Genomic DNA, 25820 nt, shown 5'->3' on the forward strand with positions numbered 1-25820 from the left:
CAACAGGTGGTTCCACTTATGTCTTGCTTGTGTTTACGCAGTTATTTTTATCCAGTACTTTCCTTGGTTATTCACATTTTGTCGAGGACCGCCTGCCCGGTACTGATGATGCCCAACATACTACTGGTGGCTCCTAAATTGAAATCAATATGGGAATGATCATTATAGTACTTATATATATATATATATATATATATATATATATATATATATATATATAAAAATATGTTGAATTTTTTTTTTTTTTATTGATTATCCGTTTGACATATAAGTATGTATAGGATTTATCCAGCAATGAAGAACACATGAAAACGCAGTGTCCGTATCAATATAAAAACACTCTAAAATTAACACACAATATAAAATACAATACAAAAGAAAACTATTTTATGATATAAAAAATTCGTCTAGGTTATAAAAACATCTATCAATTAAATACTTTTTTAGATTTCGGGTAAATTCATTTATTTTATTGAGCTCCTTAATGTCTTTTGGTAACTTATTAAAGATATTTGGGCCCATCACATAAGGTGAATTAGAAGTAACCTTATACAATACTGTATGTGAGTGAAAAACAATGAACATATTTATTGAAGAAAGAAAGTTAATGTATACGATTTTTTTGGTCACTATACATTTTTTCAGTCGCTAAGATTATCAACTCAATAACTTTCAAAGCCCTAATTTGTAATCTCTGTAAAATTTTCATCTGATTTTTATTTAGTGAGAATAACATTGTTGAAAAATATTGAAAATGAGGCTCTATGGTAGATCTGAATATCTTGAATTTTAATTAAATAAATATTTTGAAATAAAGTCTCTAAACATTCATCTCACCCAATTACACTGTAGGTTCTGGTAAATACCTGCCAGAAAACTACTACTTCCTTGGATGCGGTAACGTTGGTTCAATATTTATTTATTTATTCATTCAGCCACTTTACAAAGTATTATTCTATTTGTGGTAGGTCCAGGACATAGCAATATAAAATAAAATAAACATTCAAAACAAAACTACAATTAAAAATATATTCCCTCATTTCTAATTATTCAGAATTAAATTGGGTGAAGAGTATTGTTGAAAAAAATATCAAACCGCAGACATCTTCAGCGACTCAAAAAATGCGCTGGCAAAACTTTTTTGCGGAATTCGTTCCGATTAACAATCAGTGTCAAGTACATAACATCATCTGCAAACATTTCTTGAGTCGAAATATCAAGGAAATACATGAAATTTCATCAAAACTTTGCTTGGGTTGAAACTTCAACTAATAATTCACCAGAACTTAGACACTTTTCTTTCGATTTAATACTGACAATTCGTCAATAACACTTGAAACATAATAAATTCATTAACTCCTAAAGTTATCCTAAAAGCACAGTATGAAAAATGAATGTGGAATTTAATATAATAATACACCCTGGTGGTCTGTGATTACAGTTTACTGTGAAGGCTGCTTGCGCTATCTGAAATGCCGCTGATCTCTTCTAATCAAGTATCCGGAAATGCCTCTTTTTGTCCCAAACTTTTGCAGGTATGAGTAATGCACCAGGGTTTGTAGACATCTTGATACTGTCACAGATACTGTCACACACACCCGTATCACAGAACCACAGAACATCTAATAGAAGTTCTGTGCCTGTATGTAGTTATGTTATTTCATCGCAAAGAGTAATTTTCTATTAGGTTACTGTATTTAATTTAATTCGTTAGTGAGGAAAGTGTCCCAAAAATTGATTGACAAAACAATACAATCATTGAAAAAAACTTACTTTGTCCACATTTCACTTGAAAATGGCTGCTGATGAATATGGAAGCCTAATTAAACAGGAGGTGGAATCTGATCTCGAAGAACACATTTCCAAAGAAAAATGTGATGCATTGGAAATTGTTATTTCAAAGATGAAATTTGAGTCGGAAAATATCAAAAGTGAAGATATCAATGATGTTTACTATGATCTAAAATCTGAAAAGTGTGAGGAAGAAGGAAAAGGGGGATTATATTGTGAGGTGTGTGGAGGTTTGCTTCTTACAACTGATTTCTTCAGCCCTGATAGTTTGGAATCCATTTGTAACTGTAATTGCCAGAATGAGTCCAATGATGTGCAAGATGAAGATATGACTTGGGACTCCAAACCATATAACATTGGCGCAGGTAACGTTAATTTTAGTCAAACTTTGAGAAGAAAAATAAATTAAGATGGATCTCATATAAGTTATATTTCCAAATGAAGATCAAGATATCTCTGTACTTCAAACTTTATTTGTAGCCTTTAAGACAAAGATAGTCGAAAGCTTGGAAGAGTAAAAAAGGTAAATGGGTTGGAAATGAAATGGAAGTAGTAAAAAAGTGTATCTGCAAAAATTGAGATGGTACATTAATAGTATATTATTTAACGAGCAAGAATGGTGGTCATTACTCGCGAGAATATTGCCAAGCATGTTTGTAATATAGAAGTAATGGGATTTTTTCTTCTAGTTTGTATCTGAACGAAACTTCTGTGTATGGTCAACATATCTTTTTCAAGAATTTTTAATTCTATTTATTTTAGTTCTTCCTTTGGAAGTTTTCTTACATTTTTGTTTAGTGATGTAAAAGTGGAAAATCCAAAACGCTTCTTTCCCAAAAATCTAATCTCTTATTTGAAAATATTTCCTTTTGACTTGTGATGCACTGTTTGGAATCTTTGGTGTAGTAATGAATATTACTACATTTCCTTTTCAGTTCAAACAATATACAGTTAACAATGAAATTAACTGAACAATAAGATCTGGGTTTAATTCTTGACCCTGAAGTTGCTGGATTCCATCCAGAAAAGAGCCATCCCCCTGAATGGAGACACGTGCAATTTTGATAGCCTGGAACATCGAAGAAGGGTTGGAGATTTGTCTCTCTTCTATAGATACTTTCATCGGCAAAGTTTACTGCCACAACAATAATAAATTTGTATTGATCTGTTTAAAAAACACTGTTTTTCCGTTAACCAGCTGTCGCACTTCTGCGAACGACAACAGGTCGAAACTTGTGCGAGCTAAGGATTAACGAGGTCTTACCTTTTAACGTATGATTCCTAACACGATGATTGTTGATTTTTTGTACAAGAATCTAGATAAAGCCTTATGGATATAACTTTATTAGATAAGGAAAGTGAGTAGAGCTCTTTTTTTGTGTGTGATCGATACTGGTGAATGACATTGTTGATATTGAAATCCAAGGCATGTCAATTCAAATGTCTCAAAAATTCACATGGTATGGATGTGATTGTTGCACGTTTTGTTTTTAACATAATAAGCACATGTTTCATGACCTATTATGAATGAAACCTCATAATTATGGAATGAAATATGTAACTCTTCTCTCTTCATAAAACTAGTATTTTTTTACAGATTCTACAAACTTTCATTTTAAAATTAAGGAAGAAACACTAGTTGGGAAGGAAGAGGAGGTAGACAATGAAAATGCGCCATCATCATCATGTGAAAACAAAATTTCTGTTGAAAGATTTTATGTTGTTAATCATGAAACGCCAATCAAAACTGAGGAGGTTGATGAAATATTCAGATCTGAGTACGATTTGAATTCAGTCGGGCAGAGGATTAAAGAAGAAAACGAAATGGGCCCAAAACATTTGAATGAAAGGACTTATATTTTTAAAAGATCTATAAAGAAAATATTTAATTGTAAAGTTTGCAAAAAATTATTCTCTCTAAGTTGTGATTTGAAAAGGCATGAAGTAACTCATACTGGAGAAAAACCCTTTCAGTGTAAAATATGCTTTAAGTGTTTCACTCGCAAAGATAGTTTGACAAAGCATGGAAGAATTCATACTGGTGAAAAATCATTTAAATGTAAATTTTGCTCAAAGTCGTTCATTCAAAGAAGTAACTGGAAGTCCCATGAAAAAATTCATACTGGTGAGAAACCATTTCAGTGTAAAATCTGCTCTAAATCATATATTCGAAAGAGTCTCTTGAAATCGCATGAAAAAATTCATACTGGTGAAAAACCATTTCAGTGTAGAACATGCTCCAAATCTTTCACAAAACAAATTTATTTGATTCGCCATGAAAAAATTCACACTGCTGAAAAAGCATTCCACTGTAAAACCTGCTCCAAGTGTTTTACTCGCAGTGAAAGTTTGAAACTGCATGAAAAAATTCATACTGGCGAAAAACCATTCCAGTGTAAAATCTGTTCTAAATCATTTCTTCAAAAAGTTTATTTGAAAACGCATGAAAAAATTCATAGTGGTGACAAACCATTTCAGTGTAAAATCTGTTCTAAATCGTTCTCACAAAGAAGTAATTTGAAAGTACATGAAATGATTCATACTTATCAAAAACCATTTCAGTGTAAAAGCTGCTTGAAGTCATTCGCTAGCAAAGCTAGTTTGAAAGTGCATGAAAAAATTCATACTGGCAAAAAACCATTTCAGTGTAAAATCTGCTCTAAATCTTTTATTCAGAAAATTCATTTGAAATTGCATGAAAATAATCATACTGGCGAAAAATAATTTCAGTGCAAAACCTGCTCCAAAGCTTTCATTCAAGGCAGTGATTTCAAAATAAATGAAAAAATTCATACTGCAGAAAAAACATTTCAGTGTAAAATGTACCCCCAAATCATTCATTCAAGGAGGTGATTTGAAAAGACATGAAAAAATTCATATTGGCAAAAAACCATTTCATCATTAATGAATAATTATCGTGAGTGTGAGAGTAAAATGGGTATTATTAAAAAATATCAACCCCTAAGTACTGTTAAGTCTCTGGGTATTTCAATAAGGTTATTGAAAATACAACATAAATCATGGTGAAACCACCAATAGTTTGCTTACTAAAAATCTGTTTCAGGATATCTCAAGGAAAACTCACCTTTTTGTTATATGGTGATATATTATTTATATTGATGGGTCAGAATGATTATAAAATCACATGAAATGAACAAAATTCTGGAGTTCAATGTGTAATAATAATAATAATGAGTTTATTCAGCTATAAAGCTACTAAACGAAATTATCAAATAACACAATTCAAATACATTATAATGGAATGAAAACATGAATTATAGAATCTTATTATTTTCAAGTAATCTCTGTATAAACCGATGGCATTCCAGGATAGCTTCCCAAATTTCTGCTACCTCAAGTGTCGTTTGATTGGAAAAACTACCAACACTGACATAAAAATTTGGCAAGTTGACTTGGGGGTCACACCAACAGGTGGTTTCACTTATGTTTTGCTTGTGTTTACACAGTACTTTGCTTTGTTATTCACATTTTGTCTTTAATCGAGGACTGCCTGCCCGGTACTGACGATGCCCAATAGGCTGAAACAGCTGTCTACCGGTTGCTCTCAAATTGAAATTAATATGGGAATGATTATAATAGTACTTTCTATTTATCTTTTGATTTTCATGGAAATATTTTCCAGCAGGTTGACTGCATTAACCTTTCTCAATTCCATATATGTATATAAAGGAACAATCAAGAAGATAAAAGGTTCAGTTTGAGTGGAGCCATGAAGATGATAACAGTCTGGTATCGAAAGTGCTCGCATGTAATTAGTGGAAGTTATTAAAGCTTCAAATCCTGTTTCTTTTATCATAACTTTCAAAGCCCTATTTTGTAATCTCTGTAAAATTTTCATCAGATTCTTATTTAGTGAGAATAACATTGTTGAAAAATATTGAATTTTAATAAAATAAATATTTTGAAATAAAATCTTGAAACATTCTTCTCTCCCAAAGTACCTACACAGTAGGTTCTGGTAAATGCCTGCCGAAAAACTACTACTTCCTTAGCTGATATCACGTTGGATACTGAATTATATAAAACAGACATTTATGCAAGATAACTTTACTGAGGTTAGTTTCACCGATGTTTCTCCTCAATCCAGCAGCAGGAGTAGATCACCTACACTGCACTGATGAGAGATAATACATTGAAACCAGACTATTGTTTTAGAAGAATGTCAACAACGAGAATATAATTCAGTGACATCTACATCCGAGCTTATACCATTGCATTTAAACGGGTGCTTTTTTGGCCAGAATCAAACACTTGAAAACAAAAAATGAGAAAAGAAAAAATTCTATTTGTAGCTATTTGCAGAGAACCTTGTTGATGTTCCAGGTTCAAGTGCAGGTACAAATGAAGGTGCAAATACAACTGATTACCTGACAAAGCATAAATAGGCTTTACAAAGCCTAAAAGGTAGTCATTGGACAGCAAGTCATGATGGTTAAACCTCTGACATGATTTTCTATCACATATTAACTGTAAATTTTGAAAATGTCATTGCTCACTTAGATTAGACTCTGAATTTATGCTACTCTTAAATTTACTTCATTATGTGTAAGTAATTATTCCATTGAATAATGGAATAAGTCGAGAAATTATAAATGAATTAGAATGTATAACATTTATATCATATTTCAAAAATTGTGTCAAAAAGTTCTCAACGTCCACTTCCACCCACCTCTTCAGATAGGTCGGTGTGATCGAAAGTAATGACGTCATGAATGACGTTTTTGAGGCGACCATAACGACGGCGGTCATTATGTGGAACGGTTATAGAAGCTTTTTGATGTTTGTGATCACTTAGTATCAACATAATTCTGGAAATCTTGGCTGGATATCTCTGGCAACTGAATCAATTATTGGAAAACTAAGAAGAAGAAGATCAATTATTTTAATTTATTTAATTTACGAAACTCAAACTTACCCACAGATTCAACCCCATGCATCTGTATGTAATGTAATCTCTAACTTCACTGCAAAGAGTACTTTTTTCTTAAGTCACTATTTAATTTTATTCGTTAAGAGTGAGGAAAGTGGCCCAAAACTGATTACCGACAAAGATAAATTGCAATTAATAATACAATCATTGAATAATCTACCTTGTCCACATTTCATTTGAAAATGGCTACAGATGAATATGAAGCCCCAATCAAAGAGGAGATGGAATTTGCTCTCGAAAAAGAAATTTCCAAAGAAAAATGTGATGCATTGGAAATTGTTATTTCAAAGATGAAATTTGAGTCGGAAAATATCAAAAGTGAAGATATCAATGATGTTTACTATGATCTAAAATCTGAAAAGTGTGAGGAAGAAGGAAAAGGGGGATTACATTGTGAGGTGTGTGGAGGTTTGCTTTTTACAACTGATTTCTTCAGCCCTGATAGTTTGGAATCCATTTGTAACTGTCCTTGCCAGAATGAGTCCAATGATATGCAAGATGAAGATATGACTTGGGACTCCAAACCATTTAACATTGGTGCAGGTAACATTTATTTTGGTCAAAATTTGAGAAGAAAATAAATTATGATGGATCTCATATAACATTTGTTTCCAAATGAAAATGTTCTGCTGTGGTATATATTAATATTTCTCTGTACTTCAAATTTTATTTGTAGCCTTGAAGAATACAAAGATTGTCGAAAGCTTGGAAGAGTATAAAAAAATTAAATGAGGTGGAGATGAAGTGAAAGTAGTAAAAAAGTGTATCCACAAAAATTGAGTTTGTACATTGATAGTATACTATTCAACGAGCGAGAAATGTGGTCATTAGTCGTGAGAATGTCCCCAGGCACATTTTCAATACAAACTGAATAGGGTTTTTTCTTCTATAGTTTGTATCTGAACAAAACTTCTGTGAAGTGGTCTGCAAATCTTTTTCAATAATTTTTATGTTCTTACTTTCTTTGAAAGTTATCTCTTACATGATGTAAAAGTAGAAAAGCCAAAAAGCTTCATTCCCAAAAATCTGATCCTCCCTAGAAATATTTCCTTTTCAGTTTAAATGATAGACAATGATATATTACTTCTTGAATCATCAATATTGAGTAAACAATACAGACATCTCAACCAAAAATTGTTTCAATCAGGTCAACATTAAGATCTGGGCTTAGTTTTTGACTCTGATTTATTTTGATTCTTCGTTTAGAGTATTAGCTTTATTTATCGCATTTTACCAACATACTGAGGGAGGATGAACTTGCACTGAAGAAAAGTTTGCTGGTACAACAATAACAAATTTGAATAGATGATTGTTGATTTTTTTTGTACAAGAATCTTTATAAAACCCAATGTATACAACTTTATGAGAGAAAGAAAATGAGGAAAGCTTATTTTTTTATGTTATCGATACTGGTGAAAGTCATTGTTGATATTGAAATCCAAGGCATTTCAATTCAAAAGTCTCAAAAATTCACATGGTATGGATGTGATTGTTGCAAGATTTGTTTTTAATATAATAAGCACATTTTTTATGACCCATCATGAATGAAACCTCATAATTATGTAATGAAATAAGTACATCTTTTCTCTTCATAAAACTAGATTTTTTTTACAGATTCTGGAAACTTCCATTTTAAAATTCCTGAAGAAACATTGGTTGTGAAAGAAGAGGTAGCAAATAATGAAAATGTTCCATCAACGTCTCATAAAAAAGAAGATTTTATTGAAAATGTTCATGTTGTTAATCACGAAACGCTAATAAAAACTGAGGAGGTCGATGAAACATTTAGATCCGGGTACGATTTGAATTCAGTTGGGCAGAGGATTGAAGAAGAAAACAAAATGGACTCAAAAAATTTGAATGAAAGAACCGATATCCGAAACAGACCTGTAAAGAAAATATTTAATTGTAAAGTGTGCACAAAATCATTCGCTCAAAGTTGTGATTCAAAAAGACATGAAAAAACTCATACTGGGGAAAAACCCTTTCAGTGTAAAATGTGCTCCAAGTTTTTCACTCGCAAAGATAGTTTGACAATCCATGAAAAAATTCATACTGGTGAAAAATCATTTCAGTGTAAAATTTGCTGCAAGTTTTTTACTCGCAGCGGTAGTTTGAAATTGCATGAAAAAACTCATACTGGGGAAAAACCATTTCGATGTGAAATTTGCTCTAAATCATTCAGTAATTACAGTAATTTGAAAAAACATGAAAAAATTCATACTGGCGAAAAACCATTTCAGTGCAAAATTTGCCACCAATCATTCTCCCAAGGAGGTGATTTCAAAAGGCATGAAAAAAGTCATACTGGTGAAAGACCGTTTCAGTGTGAAATTTGCTCTAAATGTTTTACTCAGAAACGTTATTTGAAAAAACATGAAAAAACTCATACTGGCTTAAAGACATGTAGTAAGTGAATTTAGGTATGATTATAATAACGCAGATTTCAAAATCAATCTTGACACAAAAATTTTGAATTCTTTCATAATTTCAGCTTAAAGTAACCATGAATTAGCCAACTGTTTTCACTTAGTTACTCTAATGTTGTCACACTAAAAAGTTTTATTAATCATCTGAAATAGTTTTTATTAAGAGATTTTCACTATGAAAAGTTCACATAGCATCCCCAAGCAGGAGTGATGTCCCTGAAGCTATATATTGTATTTCACAAGTGAAGGGACACCTCCCCAAAATTTGCATCTAACTTTATTTTGAATTGTAGAGCTCAAAAAATTGTACTTTGGGTCCAAATATAATTTTCTTTCCACAAAAACCAAAGCCTGCTGTGAATATTTTTATAGGTTGAAATACAAGAAATTGTATAAGCGATTTTTGTAGTAATAATTTAAAATCATCATTGGACTGGGCAACCTCTCAAATGGTGATATACCAAATTTCACCAAAAAATATTCAATATTAATCATTCTTCGGTCGAATCAACATTCACATTGTATCATGATAGAATGTTAGATTAGATTAGAGGGGAGCTAGCCCATGACCTGATTAACTGCAACTTTTTCAGATCTATTGTGATGTTCCTTGGTTGTTAGAGCTCATTGTCTAGCTTGATACCTTTGATGAGGCTCCACAGCCTTGACACTGACCCCATCATAAAGCTGGTTTCTCTTCCCCGCATCTTGCGTGTCTCAGCCTTGCTATCGCTTCGCATTCACAGATCACATGGCTGTTGGGGAATATACCGGTCCCACTCCTTGGGCAATCTATATACAAAGTTTCTTCTGCTTTTACCGGTGAGCTGTTTTGCCAGTCCTCTACTTGGAATGATGATTTTGAATTGTGATATCCACGGGCATTCCTAGTATTGGATCTGCCTTCAGTTCATTGTACAGTTTCAAGTATTCTGCACCGTGTGACTGGCTGATTGGGGTTTGTCTTTGTATGTAAATGTGCAATGGTGGAAGTCAGAGTAGCACCTCAAGTGCTGTAGTTGGGGTCGTTCACATGGCTCCCGCGACACTTAGGCACTTAGAATGTTAACTGCACACAGCTTGAATGGTTTTTGAATCTTGGTGAGTTGGTCGTGACATACCGCGCAGATATGCAAAATCGCGCTCTTTTCATTTGGCACTGGAAAGAAAAGACTTATTGATTATTATTGCTGTTATCAAACACTGTATTGAAACAGTGACAAAAATTAGTGATTTATTATGGGAGAACTAAGTGTGCGGGATAAAATTGAACTTGTGCGCCTTGTCGGAGATGAAGCTCTTTCGGCAGGATAAGCTGTCAGAGAATTTCATAACAGACATCCTGATAAACTTCCAGTAAGCAGCAGTATGGTGAACCGTATAAATTCTGTTTCAAACCAAACGGGTTGTGTATCAAAAGCGGATACAATCCACATCGTGAGAAAATAAATGGCGTGCAAATATTGCAATATTTTCGTAATATTCGTCATTCCAGCTTGCGAACGGCAAGTTTGAACTTAAATATTCCTAGAGAAATTATCAGGAGAGGCCTTGTAAAAAATTAAATTGAACCATTCAAGCCAAAAATTTTACGCACTCTGGAACCGTGAGATAAAAGAAGATTAGAATTCTGTTTGTGGGCGCAAGGAGAATATTTGAATGATATAAACTACTTCAAAACAATTTTGTTTAGCGATTAAGTTACGTTTATTATAAATGGAGTAGTCTCGTCCCAATCCTAACTGGGTTATGAACGCCAAAGGGCAATATTCCTATAAAAAAAATTGTGTTGTGGAATAATCCATGATAAGATTATCGGTCCGTTTTCTTTTGAAAGTAATCTGAATGTAATTATATTTTTAGACTTTTTGAGAATTGAGTTTTGGGATGCAATACATAATTTTCCAGTGCAGGATCGCCTGAATTTGAAATTTCAATTAGATGGATCTTTGGTACATGATGCAGTTATTGTAAGAGGATGTCTGAATAATGATTATGGCAATCGATGGATAGGTCGAAATAGTCCTTACATTGGGTGGCCGCCAAGATCACCGGAACTGACGCCGCTAGATTTTTTCTTTGGGGTACTATGAAGCAAAAAATTTACAAATCCAAACTGCAGTCAGTAGAAGAACTATGAATCAGAATATCTTCATTTTGGGTAGAAATTACAACAGAAAAGTTACATTGAATATTAGAAAATGGTATGAAGGTTAGATGGTATGCAGTGCATTGCATTGAATGGCGGATGAGTTGTAACAACAGAAATGTGTCTACAATAATTTGTTGTATGTTGTTTTTCAATTGTTTAATTTGTCCAATCATTAATTGATCACAATGAATATATTCATTCGTTTATTAAATTCGTTTATTAACATCGATTATTCGATGTTTATTTTACTTTCAGTCCATCAGATACTTGAATTAATTCATAATGAAAATTTCTTTGATTCCTTCACATAATTATAAATATTGAATATTTTTTCATGAAATTTGGTATGCCACCATTTGAGAGGGTGCCCAGCTCAATGGTTATTTTAAATTTTTCCTAAAAAATCGCTACTACGATTTCTTGAATGTTAACCTATAAAAATATTCGCAGCGAGTCTTGGTTTTTGTAGAAAGAAAATGATATTTGATCCCAAAGTACAGTTTTTTGAACTCTAAAATTCAAAAGAAAGTTCTTCGTAATTGCTATCAAGTGAGTCACACGGTGTGTAAAAGATATCAATAAGAATTTTGTCTGTAGCACAGATATTTCGAATTGGCTACTCTAACATGTATTTGTAATTAGTGTCAGTTGTCATATACAGTTGATGTTTATATTGTTAATTTTAGAGTTCTGTTTGCTGTTTTCTTTGTGTTCATTTTTCTTTCAGTGTCCAATATATAAAGTTAACGGCGTGAACAATCAATATGACAACTGACATTAATGACACAAAAGTACCGTGCGTGTTGTGATCTGTGACAAACGTCAAACACTTTTGTATCAATGTCATGAATGTCAAAATATTATCTATATCAATTATTTCAATTTTGAAACCCATATATTAAGTACAAACCCACATACCTATATGTAGGTAATTTGTTATTTCCTTGCAGAATACTTTCCTCTTAGGTTTACTGTATTTAATTTAATTCGTTGGAGTGAGGAAAGTGGTCAAAAAACTAATACAATCATTGAAACACCTACTTTGTCAACATTCCACTTGAAAATGGCTACTGGTGAATATGGAAACCTTATCAAAGAGGAGGTGAAATCTGCTCTCGAAGAACACATTTCCAAAAAAAAATGTGATGCACCGGAAATTATTTCAAAGATGAAATTTGAGTTAGAAAATATCAAAAGTGAAGATGTCATTGACGTTGTTTATGATATGAAATCTGAAAAGTGTGTGGAAGAAGGAAAAAGGGGATTACAATGCGAGGTGTGTGGAGGTTTGCTTTGTACAACTGATTTCTTCAGTCCTGATAGTTTGGAATCCATTTGTAACTGTCAGAATGAGTCTAATGATATGCAAGATGAAGATATGACTTGGGACTTCAAACCATTTAACATTGATGCAGGTAACATTTATTTTACTCAAAATTTGAGAAGAAAAATAAATTATGATGGATCTCATATAACATATATTTCCAACTGAAAATGTTCTGCAGTTGTATATATCAAGATATCTTTGTATTTCAAACTTAATTTGTAGTCTTGAAGAAGACAAAGATTTTCGAAAGCTGGGAAGAGTAAAAAAAAGAGTAAATGAGGTGGAACTGAAGTGTGAGTAGTAAAAGAAAGTGTATCCACAAAAATTGAGATGGTGCATTAATAGTATACTATTCAACCATCTAGAAATGTGGTCATTATTTGCGAGAATGTCACCATGCATACTTGTAATACAAACTGAAAAGGGTCTTTTTTACTAGTTTGTATCTAAACGAAACTTCTGTGTATGATCTACTTGAAACTTGTTGAACCAGAGTCATTTACAATATACGCTGATACTGAGGGAGGATGAACTTGCACTGAAACGAAGTTTGCTACGACAATAATAACAAATTTTAATAGATGATTGTTAATTTTATGTACACGAATCTAGATAAAGCCCTATGTATACAACTTCATTAGAGAAGGAAAATGAGTAAAGCTTATTTTTCTTATGTGATAGACACTGGTGAAAGTCGTCATTGATATTGAAATCTAAGCTTTATCAATTCAAAATGTTTTATGACCCATCATGAATGAAACCTCATAATTATGTAATGAAATAAGTAACTCTTCTTTCTTCATAAAACTAGTATTTTTTTACAGATTCTAGAAACTTTCATTTTGAAATTAAGGAAGAAACACTAGTTGGGAAGGAAGAGGAGGTAGACAATGAAAATGTGCCATCAACGTCGTATGAAAACGAAATTTCTGTTGAAAGTTTTCATGTTGTTAATCACAAAACGCTAATTAAAACTGAGGAGGTTGATGAAACATTTAGATCTGGGTACGATTTGAAATCAGTTGGGCAGAGGATTCAAGAAGATAACAAAATGGGTTCAAAAAATCTGAATGAACAAACTGGTATTGGAAACAGACCTATAAAGAAAATATTTAGTTGTAAACTGTGCACAAAATCATTCGCTCAAAGTTGTGATTTGAAAAGACATGAAAAGACTCATACTGGTGAAAAACCCTTTCAGTGTAAAATGTGCTCTAAGTTTTTCACTCGCAAAGATAGTTTGACAATGCATGAAAAAATTCATACTGGCGATAAACCATTTCAGTGTAAAATTTGCTCTAAATTTTTTACTCGCTGTGGTAGTTTGAAATTACATAAAAAAATTCATACAGGTGAAAAACCATTTCAGTGTAAAATCTGTTCTAAATCATTCCTACAAGGTGGTAATTTGAAAATGCATGAAATGATTCATACTTGCCAAAAACCATTTCAGTGTAAAAGCTGCTCCAAGTCCTTCACTAGCAAAGTTAAATTGAAATTGCACGAAAGAATTCATACTGGTGAAAAACCATATCAGTGTAAAATCTGCTCCAAGTCTTTCATTCAGAAAATTCATTTGAAACTGCATGAAAAAATTCATACTGGAGAAAAACCATTTCAGTGTAAAATCTGCCCCAAATCATTCATTCAAGGATGTTTTTTGAAAAGACATGAAAAAATTCATTTTGGCAAAAAACCTTTTCATCATAAATGAATAAGTACCCTAAGTGTGAGAGTAAAATGGGCAATATTTAAAAAATCAGCCCCTAAGTAAAGTAAATTCTCTGGGTATTTCAGTAAGAGTACATTTGACAAATTAACAACTATTATTCAGTTATCAAAAATACAACATTGATCATGGTAAAAGCACCAATAGTTGACTCACTAAACATTTTTTTATTTTTCAATGAAAACTCTTATTTTTGTTATATGCTGACATATGATTTATATTGATGGGCCAAAATGATTATGGAACCACATGAAATAAACAAAGTTTTTCTAACTGGAGTTCAATGTGTGATGTTTAATATGCAAAAATGCCAATAGTTATGATAATAATAGTGAGTGTATAATTTCTGTATAGAGACACTATGATAGAAGAAAATGTATTACTCAGAAATCAATGTTTTTATTGTACGAAAGTTTGTAAAAAAATAGAATTTTACAAAATTTATCCAAGTTACTATTTCTAATGGCTACTTAGTATAATTTTGCAAACATTTATAGGATAATTTATTTTTTTCAAAACTTGTTATATCTCTGTAATTGGATATCAGTTGAATTTCTTGTATTATATGAATGGCTGTTGACATGAGAACTGTATTTTATATTTGAGATATTCAAGAAACATAATTTACGAAATTACATCAAAATATGAAAGTATTTGAATATATTCTCTGTCTCACAATCAAAATTGTGATTGAATTTTAAGAAAATAAATATTTTGAAATGAAATCTTGAAGAATTCATCCCTCCCAATTACTTACACTGTAGGTTCTGGTAAATGCCTGCTGGAAAATTACTACTTCCTTGGCTAATACCACGATGGATATTGAATTAAATCCGACAGACATTTATGCAAGATACTTAACAGATACTCACAGATGTTTCTCCTTCATCCAGCAGCAGGGCAACGCTGAAATTATTCGTGTAGATCACCTACACTTCACTGATGAGAGATAATACCTGAAAACCGGTCTACTGTTGTTGTAGAATAATGTCAACAACAAGAATATAATTCGATGACATCTACATCTGAGCTCATACCATCTCTATGCAAGCAGGTGCTTTTTTTGACCAGAATCAAACACTTTAAAACAAAAAATGAGAAATGAAAAAATTTATTTGTTGCTTTCTGCAGAGAGTAGCAAGATATTTCTGCACTCCACTTTATTTGCAGCCTTGAAGAATACAAAGATTGTCGAAAGCTTAGAAGAGTATTTAAAATTAAATGGGGTAGAAATGAAGTGGAAGTAGTAAAAAAATGTATCCACAAAAATTGAGATGGTACATTGATAGTATACTATTCAACGAGAGAGAAATATGGTCAATACTCGTGAGAATGTTCTTTTAGTTTGTATCTGTACAAAACTTCTGTGAAGTGGACTACAAATCTTTTTCAAGAACTTTTATTTTAGTTCTTACTTTCTTCAAAAGTTATCTCACATTTTTGTTTAGTGATGTAAAAGTTGAAAAGCCAAAAAGTTTCATTCCCAAAAATCTAATCCTCCTTAGAAATATTTCCTTTTCAGTTCAAATGATGAATCATCAATATACAGTAAACAATGAAGTCAACTGAACAATAATTGTCTCAATCAGGTCAACCATAAGATCTGGGTTTAGTTCTCGACTCTGTTTTATAGAGTATCAGCATCATTTATTGCTTAATACCAGCATACCTACTGATACTGAAGGAGGATGAACTTGCACTGAAGCAAAATTTACTGTGACAACAATAACAAATTTGAATGATGATTGTTAATTTTTTGTACAATAATCTAGATAAAGCCCAATGAGATGAAGAAAATGAGAAAAGCTTATTTTTGTATGTGATCGATACTGGTGAAAGTTGAAAGTCATTGTTGATATTGAAATCTAAGGTATTTCAATTCAAAAGTCTCGAAAATTCACATGGTATGGATGTGATTGTTACACATTTTGTTTTTAACATATTAGGCACATGTTTTATGACCAATCATGAATGAAACCACATAATTGTAATGTAATGAAATGGAACAAACAGATTAATTATACAGCTTACAAATTGAGCAAAATTTCGTATGGACTAAGAGTGGTTCACAAATATCTCAACAAAGAATCGGTAAAAATTTTATATTTTTCCAATTTTGAGTCTGTAGCTAGATATGGAATCATATTTTGGGGAAGCAATAGTAATATAAATAAAATATTTGTAATTCAGAAAAGAGCAATCAGAATGATGAGTAATTTGAAGTATAATCAATCATGTAGAAATGTCTTCAAGAATAGCAGGATAATGACGATATATGATATTTATGTTTATGAATGCTTAATGTTTGTATTGAAAAATAGGCATCTGTTCTTTAACATTAATCAACATTCCTATGGAACAAGAAGAAATGATTTCGTGCTCCCTATATATAGGTTAACCATAACAGAAAAAACTCCTCATTACATGTCAATGAAGCTGTACAATAAATTGCCTAATTGAATCAAAGATTTGAGGAGCATAAAGAAATCTAAGAAAGAAATAAAAAAATATTTAATAGATTTAGAACCATATAGTGTTAGTGACCATTTGAACCAAATAGAATTATAGAAATGTATATATTTATGAGTATATGTAGTCTTTTTCTTTTTTTTGTTGACATCATTTCTATGTTGCGTGTGTACAAGCTGTAATAATCGGCATATTTTTGAAATAAAGATTATCATTATCATCATTAATGAAACTAGAATTTTTTTTACAGATTCTAAGAACTTTCATTTTGAAATTCAGGAAGAAACACTAGTTGGGAAGAAAGAGGAGGAAGAAACTGAAAATGTGCCATCAACGTCATGTGAAAACAAAATTTCTATTGAGGGATTTCATGTTGTTAAACACGAAACACTACAAAAAACTGAGGACGATGAAACATTTAGATCAGGGTACGATTTGAGTTCAGTCGAGCAGAGGTTTCAAGAAGAAAACGAAATGTGTTCAAAAAATTTGAATGAAAGTACCAGTATTGGAAACAGACCAATAAAGAAAATCTTCAACTGTAAAGTCTGCACAAGATCATTTTCTCAAAGTTGTGATTTGAGAAGACATGAAAGAATTCATACTGGTGAAAAACCCTTTCAGTGTAAACTGTGCTCTAAGTTTTTCACCCGCAAAGATAGTTTGACAGCACACGAAAAGATTCATACTGGTGAAACACCATTTCAGTGCAAAATTTGCTTAAAGTCATTCATTCAGAGATGTAACTTGAAGTCCCATGAAAAAATTCATACTGGCGAGAAACCCTTTCAGTGTAAAATGTGCTTCAAGTTTTTCACTCGCAAAAATACTTTGACATCGCATGAAAAGATTCATACTCGTAAAAAATCATTTCAGTGTAAAATTTGCTCAAAGTCATTCATTCAAAGAAGTAACTGGAAGTCCCACGAAAAAATTCATACTGACGAGAAACCATTTCAGTGTAAAACCTGCTCTAACTCATATATTCCACCAAGTCACTTGAAATTGCATGAAAAAATTCATACCGGCGAAAAGCCATTTCAATGTGAAATGTGCTCCAAATCTTTTATTTGAAAAATTAATTTGATTAGCCATGAAAACATTCACACTGTTGAAAACCTATCTTAAAGTTGGGGAGTGATCTTTATATTTGAGGATTTATTCAGAAGATGACAAAGTATTGGATGATCGCGGTTTTCAAGTCTCCACTGTACTGCCCATGGCTCTGTAACATCAATTAGGTTGGGTGTTCCACAAGGTTCAGTTAGGAGGTCCGAAATGATCAAACTGCCACCATAATAAAAAGTATGGATTGGTCATAGAATCAGCATAGCTCAGAATGCGTTTCAAAAGGCGTACCTATTCATGATTCTTCAAAAATCATTGAACCTATTTTAAATCAAATGCAACCAAATATCTACGAATAAAAAATTTCAAATAAATATTTGTAATAATGTGTCTGATTTCTTTTATTCTAAAACCTAAGTCCAATGGTGCGGATCCACGAAATTTCCCTAGATCTAGGTGAATTTTGACGTCACTACGTGTAAAACAATCACAAATTCCCGAACGGGTGGTGGACCACAACCCAAATCGAGGGCACATCCCTTCCTAGTTCGACGATCAAATCGAGGACCTATAAAATGACTCACTCCGCCACAGAGCGCCTGGAGTCACTCTTAACCTTAATTTTTCTGCCACACCCTCATCATCACCCTCCGCGTGATTGAACGCAAGGGTTTCTTGACTTCACTCCGACCATCCACATAGTCACCAAACCTCAAGTTGACTTCCAGTGACATAGAATCGGTAGCTATATTACTACATTGAATGTCTGAAAGAGGCCGATGGGCTGCAAAAATGATCCCTACCATTTTTGTTGAAATTACGAAGCAAACGAGACAATGGACTGTGGTAACAACACGACCGCTTTCACACATCTGCCGCTCCCGAGAGGGAGAGAGAGAGAGGAAGGCTCTTATCGCCAAAATACAACAAGTCCAATGGAGCTTCCAAACGAAGAGCGGGAGCCGTCAAGTCTCTGGAGACGATAGCTCTCACATCTCCTGCAGCTTGAGCCTAGGAGCCACGTCTCCTCCTCAAAATGCAATAGGATGAGTGGGGGCTTCCACAAAACGAGTGAAAACGGCTATCCCTCTCTTCCCTAGTTGCAGCCAGTCGGAAGGGGTGCAGTTTTTCATGTTAGTATCTAAGTTCTGGGTGAATCAAAAACTGCTTCATCGAGTTTTTGGTTGATTGAGTGCATCCAAAACAGTGATGTTTTTCGGGAAAAATTGTGCCAATACAAAAATGAAAATTGTACTAAATTACGTTTAATTGTACTGCACTATGTAATATCATGGAACATCATAATAATATAAGTGTTCTGTGAATTTATGATCATATTATGAATATATGAATCATAATACAGGGGTGGGTGGAATTTTCATATCAAAACATGTACATAACACTTTTTTTCAAATCGTCCTTTTTCTTGCATAATTTATTTTTCACATGATCTGAAAATAAGGCATCCAGAACCAGTGCACAATCAAAAAATAAAATGGAGATATTGCACAAATTATGCCAGGCAAAAGTGAATGAAAGACAAAAACCTTCAACGCTGTTAAGTTGACACTTGACACTGTTGACAGTGTCAACAAAACATCATTTTATTATGTTCATGGGTCATGGCCCATGGGGTCTGTTGTCGAGATCGTGCGTTTGACAAAGTATCGACAGAATGAAATACAGCGATATAAAATACGTATGCTGGACTGCGATACATCATCTGCATATTAATTCATAACTCGAGACTATTGTCTGTCTGTCAAATGTCGAATAAAAAATTTATTTTTTAGAAAAAGAAAGCAAAATTGTACTAAAATGGCGAAAGAGGTACTGCCGTACTGCATTTAGTTCGATTGTACTAGATTCAGTACAATTGTACTGCACGTAACATCACTGATCCAAAACATTCTTGATCGTTATATAGCGTTTGTGTCGACGGTAGAGAAGGGCAATAGCTCGCGTGCGATCCATTCTACGACTGACCTCAAGGAGTCAGGAAGTGAAAAAGTTTCTGGTGTGAATGAGTGGTAGGTAGGAGTGATAAAAGCTCCCGTATAGGAGTGAGAGCTGTGAAGCTCCCCCTATGAAAGAGTCCTAATTGATGTTACGAAATATTATACCTATTGAATGAAGCAGGACGCATTCCCTCATATTGAAGTTCGTTTTACATTAAGAGACTTGGAGAGCTCGTATCCCGGTGAGATATAGTACGTTCAAAGTGTGGTTATTTCGATAATTAATGTGCAAATGTGTTCCCAATTTGAAGGACACTGTACATTTAATTCGAATATTCCATAGTCCATCGTGCAATGGAGAACAGGGGAGGCTAAAGTCATAAAGACTATGTACACACAGAATAGCCCGCCGGAGGCGTGAAATTTTTTATGTTGTACGAGTTTTGCTTGATATTAAAGTTAAGGCATGGGTATGACAAAGTGTAAAAAGTGCATGAGGAGCTATGGAATTTATTTTAGTTTGTAAACCATTTAAATAGCCGGCCATGACCGCAGCCCCATCATAGGTTTGCGCAATTGAATTTTGCCTCAAATTATGGGTGTCACACGTACGAATTAAAAAATTAAACAAATCGTCAGCTGTGCGCCCAGATGAAACATCATGAAAACCCATAAAACGTTCTACCACATTACCATCTTTGACATATCTAAAAACGATTGAAAGGTGTGATGTACAGGTAAAATAGGTAGTTTCATCAATTTTCCATGCAAAAAAAGAGTCTTTCAATCTCCTTGCTTATATTTTCCTCAATAATATATGCCACACTGTCTATAAGCTCGTTTTGGATGGTTTTTGAGGTGCCCGAAAAAACGTTACCGTTTAAAAAAGTGCCAAATTGTGAATCATTTTTGCCCCATAACATTAAAAGTTTCTTGTTATTGCCGCGATGGATCGAATCTTCGGTTTTATCGTGTCCACGAAAAGCTAATTCTTGGGAACCCAAATAAATCGTAATATCGATAAGTATTTTTAAATTCGACCGATTTTCCCTAACCTGATTATTAAAAGAAATTATGGCCTCTTTTTAAGCTGTATCTAAAGCTGTTGCTATATTTTGTTTGCTAAAAAATTTTAATTTACAAGACGAAAATATATGCTCTTTAGATTTAAAATGTCTTTCTGTAGAACGAGGTAAATTTTTTAAATCGGAATATCCTATTTTAGACTACGTTTGGTATTCGGTTTGTACGGAAAATAGAGCACAGGGCCAACAAAAAAGTTTTTCTTGTTTATTGGAGCCGGTTAACCAATCGCATTTATCGTACCAACTAATATTAAATCCTTGATTTTGTCAATTATCTGACTTTTTAATTGAAATCAAATTTGGTTGAGGCCACTTTGAAAACATTGAAAATATTACCAAAAAGCACTGCTGTAATACAATACTGCCTGTTTTATACACAAATAACAAATATTATCAAGAAACACTAAAACGATTTATCGAAATATTTTTCAGTCCCAGTCTGTCACGGCATCCCGTCCGATAATAATTAACTGAAAAACAAACGCAGTCGTACACTAACGGAGACCAACTGGAGGCTAGCCTCCTCTAACGCTATAATTTCTGCAACTGAAATTACAAATCGGGACGTATGTCGCTGGTTAGATCGGTCTCGTGGAGCCTGTTTATTTTAAAGCGGTCGGAGTCTTGGCTCCCTTGCAACGTATGGCATTCATTATTTCAGGTTGATGGTTTATTCGTTCATGGGCGGTGCGTTTGAGTTTTGTTGATGCAGGATACAGTGCGGTACGTACTACGTAGTGAGTGATAGTGTTTTTTCGGGCATAATATGTATTTATATTAAAAATTAATGGTACAGTAATGATAACCAGCATTAAAAAAAATCATAATTATTTGTCAATATCTTTCAATTTATTGCGATGAATAGCCTCAAATTTTATGGGGAGGCTAAGCCTCCCCTGCCTCCTCTGACGAGCCGCCGCTGAATGAATTCATTGTATAATAATAATTGAGTTTTATTGTCCAACGGAAATACAAGACACTGTATATCTTTAAGGAGAAAAAAAATACAGAATAACGGTTGGAAACACTTTAATTGTTGAACCAGTTAACTTAACAATAGGGTTATGAACTACCTCTAACATACAATATTATTCAAAGTCTCAACGATAATTTTTTCTAAGATCTTAAAGACATAGGCTGGGTTGAATAGAACTACATTAGCACAATTGATGACTTCCAGTCATTAAGTAAAGTTTGTAATGCAATTTTACAAGAATACGTTTTTCTTAATCCAGCTTGAGAGTAATTATGAAGTGTCAAAATCCGAGAATATATGTTTTATAAAGTACAGATTGGTCGACATCACAAGTCAGGGATTCGGTAAAAAGAATAACATTAATTTTTCAAAGGAATGATTATGTTTATAATTAGGAATACATATTCAATTAATAAACGAAACTCTGAAAGTATATATTTTCCTTTTTGGGAAAAGGTTTTGCCTTTCTACTTCTCTATCTTAAAAAATGTGAGAAGAAAGCTATTTATTCCAAAATAAACTCTATATATATACATTTCTTTCCTGTATAGTCTATACTCTAGACGAAGTCTATCCAAACAGCTACATAAAAGAATAATGTACCAGGTCTGATACATTTATTAGTTGATATACTATACAAAACCTCCCATATGAAAATGATTAGACAAAAAATTATACCGCGCCGCCCATGCCATACAAAGAAACTGCCGACGTTCAATAACTTTTTAGTTTTTATACAATTCGATTTTTTTTTCTTCCAATAATGCTCATTTTACAGTCCTCTTATCAGCAAATGGTTTTCCATTTATATGAAACTCCTCATGACTTTTCAAATTACTATTATAATGGAACAATATACAGGTTTCATACTGAAACTATATGAATTTTTTCATGTTTTTTTAAATCACCACTGCGAAGAAATGATTTCAAGCAAATATGACATTGAAATGGTTTTTCACCAGTATGAATTTTTTCATGCGATTTCAAATGAATTTTTTGAATGAAAGATTTGGAGCATATTTTACACATGAATGGTTTTTTGCCAGTATGAATTTTATTATGTAATTTCAAACTATATTGTTGAGTGAAATATTTAAAGCAAATTTCACACTGAAATGGTTTTTTATCAGTGTGAATGTCTTCATGTCTTTTTAAATTACTACTTTGAAAGTATGACTTGAAGCAGATTTTACACTGAAATGGTTTTTCGCTATTATGAGTTTTTTCATGTCTTATCATATTACTATAATCACTGAATGATATAGAGCAGATTTTACACTGAAATGGTTTTTCACCAGTGTGAATTACTTCATGTCTCTTCAAATCACTACTTTGAATGAATGACTTGGAGCAGATCTTACAAAGAAATAGGTTTTTCTCAGTATGCATTTTTTCATGGCGATTCAAATTGACACTTTGAATGAAAGATTTGGAGCATATTTTACACTGAAATGGTTTTTTCTCAGTATGAATTTCTTCATGTCTTTTTAAACTGCTTCTTTGAAGGTATGACTTGGAGCAGATTTTACACTGAAACGGTTTTTTGCCAGTATGAATGTTTTCACGTCTTTTCAATTCACAACTTTGAGTTGATGACGTGAATTCTTTTCCAGATGATGTTGATGGCATGGACTCATTGGTACCCTCCTCTTTCTTTCTAAAGACAGTGTCTTCCTGGGTTTTAAAAAGAAACTTTTCAGAATCTGTAAAAAAAAACTAGTCTATGAAAAAAGAAAAGTAATTCATTTCACATCATGAAGTAGCTATATATGTGATAAGTCTTGAAAGATGTTCGTACTTTAAAGACATTTTTGGTAGCGAATTAATAAGAGACAAGTAAGAAAAAACTGCCAAAAATTCTTATATTTCTGATCTTTCAAATCATACTTTTACTAAAATAAATGTTACCTGAGCCAAAGCTTGGTTTCAAGTCCCTTGTATTTTCACTTTGCATGGCATTATACTCATACTGGCATTGGCAGTTACAACGACGGGTTTCCCAACTATTGGAGCTGAAGAAATTAGTTGGACTAGATAAACCTCCTCCACACACCTCACAATGAAATTCTTCCTTCACTTCGTCCAGATAATTTTCAAATTTTAGATCATGATAAGCAAGATTGTTGACATCTTCAATTTTGATGTGTTCTGGCTCAAATTCCTTCTTTGGGATAACAATTTCAAGTGCATCAAATGTTTCTTCAGAGTTGTTGGTAATGTTATCATCGCCAGCAGATTCTACCTCCTCTTTAATTAGCTTTCCATTTTCACCAGTAGCCATATCAAGTTGCAAGAGCTAGATTTGTTTCAAATAATTATGGTCACCTACCTTTCACAGCAATCAGTTTTTGGGTTTCTTTTCTCAAAATCTGAAGACGAGATACAGTAAAATGTTTTTAAAGTAACACAGAGAGAATAATCTGAAGTTTCTCTGAATGTGCGAGTTCAACCGATTTGGAAATAAGGCCCTTGCCACGAAAGAGCCCCCTGTTGAAATGTAACATTGAGTACATGAGTGACGTAAATGTCAAAACGTGAATCTTCGTCTCTATTAGTTGTTTGAGTCAATGTTTTCTCTTCAAAGGTCACACCACATTATGACGTAATTGGTACCTACTTGTCATTTTCTTCTTCCCATATGTGACAGATCGTTTGCGCATGCACAGTTTCCGATTTATACCCCGATTGTGAACTTTAACCACAGAATATTATTCTGTGCTAAAACTGGGAATAGGGGAATTTATGCACACCTGAAAAGCAAGTAGTAAGTAACAAGGACGTGATAATTATCAATTATGTTTTAACTCCTCACTTTGCAATGGACACATTTATGCAGAAAATCAATAATTACCGATTAACAACTGACGTGTAGAACTTGGCCAACTTTCAACTTCCGTTCTTCATTGTACCAAAATTTTACACTATAACGAATCTTCTACACAATATTAGATATAGAATTGTCGATAATACAAATTTATTTTTTTTTTCAATAAAGGCTTGGGTGATTCAGATGATTGCGAACCATTTCATCGTGACTTTTTATTTTGGATTGCATGAATAATGTCATCGTTTTTGTCACTTGCTTCTCGCTAATCAGAATTTAAGTACTTGCTAATTGAGTTGTCATAAATTCATCTGAATTGTGAAGTTCACTCAATGAATTCATGGAAAATATAATTAAATACATTTTTCGTGAACGTTGATTACAATTTCATATCAGTAAGCTGGTCAAATTATTCCAACATTGAAAATATTCATCTTTTCGTGACTCCTAATGTTCAAAGTTTCAGATTATATTGATAAATGGCACTAAAAAATGTTGCCAACATCATCTGGGAGTAAAACATTACAGGTTTGAAAAAAATATTGTTGCAATCTCTAAATATTCATTGAAAAACAGTAGTTTCAAATATTTTTTATTTTGTATTATAGAATGGTTATGAATAGGACATACATGAGGAAGGAATTATAAACAGAAATCATGTAATGATCACCTTGGCGTCGGTGTTTGAGAGTGGTTACTCCTCAGTTTTTGTCCTAACATTTCTACTCCATTATTATAACAACTGTGTGATAGCTTAAAAGAGCCACAAAAATTGTTATTTTTGATATATCTGACTTCAAACTGGGACTTGTCTTTCCGACATTAAAATCGGAAATATCGACTTCAAAACAATGAATAAATTAGTTGGAATTTTCAAATTACATAATAGAAAGTGAGTTCATGAGAGCCATGTTCTAAAACTGTCACAAGATAATCTCATCTACTCTATTCAATAACATCATCTATCAAATCGATTGAAGGGCATCAATTCGAATGCAGCTCAATCCTGTACTCAAAATTTAGGTAATTCAAATTCAAACATATATAAAGCATTTAATATG

General features: G+C 32.9%; 4 protein-coding genes across 11 annotated transcripts; 3 read left to right on the top strand and 1 right to left on the bottom strand.

Moving 5' to 3' along the window:
- Positions 1–208: 208 nt before the first annotated feature.
- Positions 209–5667, top strand: LOC111502919 (uncharacterized). 6 transcript variants are annotated; one of them, XM_074180971.1, is made up of 3 exons: positions 1588–2156; positions 3389–4000; positions 5435–5662. In XM_074180971.1, exons 1-3 carry the CDS (start codon positions 1796–1798, stop codon positions 5440–5442), a joined length of 981 nt encoding a protein of 326 aa, XP_074037072.1. In that variant the 5' UTR covers positions 1588–1795; the 3' UTR covers positions 5443–5662. The 6 variants fall into 6 exon arrangements, with proteins under 6 accessions (XP_074037074.1, XP_023012868.2, XP_074037072.1 ...); XM_074180972.1 differs by having other exon boundaries at positions 5438–5662; XM_023157101.2 differs by having other exon boundaries at positions 1589–2156; positions 3389–3916; positions 5435–5661.
- Positions 5668–6736: 1069 nt separating this feature from the next.
- Positions 6737–9860, top strand: LOC141479883 (uncharacterized). The gene is made up of 2 exons (XM_074180979.1): positions 6737–7285; positions 8357–9860. The coding sequence occupies exons 1-2, from the start codon at positions 6925–6927 to the stop codon at positions 9157–9159; spliced, it is 1164 nt and encodes a 387-aa protein (XP_074037080.1). The 5' UTR covers positions 6737–6924; the 3' UTR covers positions 9160–9860.
- A 464-nt stretch (positions 9861–10324) lies between these two features.
- On the top strand, positions 10325–18304 carry LOC111502920 (uncharacterized). 2 transcript variants are annotated; one of them, XM_023157103.2, is made up of 3 exons: positions 10325–12738; positions 13475–13732; positions 17099–18304. In XM_023157103.2, exons 1-3 carry the CDS (start codon positions 12387–12389, stop codon positions 17920–17922), a joined length of 1434 nt encoding a protein of 477 aa, XP_023012871.2. In that variant the 5' UTR covers positions 10325–12386; the 3' UTR covers positions 17923–18304. The 2 variants fall into 2 exon arrangements, with proteins under 2 accessions (XP_023012871.2, XP_023012872.2); XM_023157104.2 differs by lacking the exon at positions 13475–13732.
- Positions 18305–21971: 3667 nt separating this feature from the next.
- LOC111502933 (uncharacterized) lies at positions 21972–24517 on the bottom strand. 2 transcript variants are annotated; one of them, XM_074180977.1, is made up of 2 exons: positions 23844–24517; positions 21972–23638 (listed from the first exon to the last, which is right to left on the bottom strand). In XM_074180977.1, the coding sequence occupies exons 1-2, from the start codon at positions 24214–24216 to the stop codon at positions 22800–22802; spliced, it is 1212 nt and encodes a 403-aa protein (XP_074037078.1). In that variant the 5' UTR covers positions 24217–24517; the 3' UTR covers positions 21972–22799. The 2 variants fall into 2 exon arrangements, with proteins under 2 accessions (XP_074037078.1, XP_074037079.1); XM_074180978.1 differs by having other exon boundaries at positions 23136–23651; positions 23844–24513.
- Positions 24518–25820: the final 1303 nt, after the last annotated feature.

This window comes from Leptinotarsa decemlineata, unplaced genomic scaffold (assembly GCF_025532065.1).
Source record: "Leptinotarsa decemlineata unplaced genomic scaffold, Ldec_3_MD MMD2_tig00026307_RagTag_RagTag, whole genome shotgun sequence".
Lineage (NCBI taxonomy): Eukaryota > Metazoa > Arthropoda > Insecta > Coleoptera > Chrysomelidae > Leptinotarsa > Leptinotarsa decemlineata.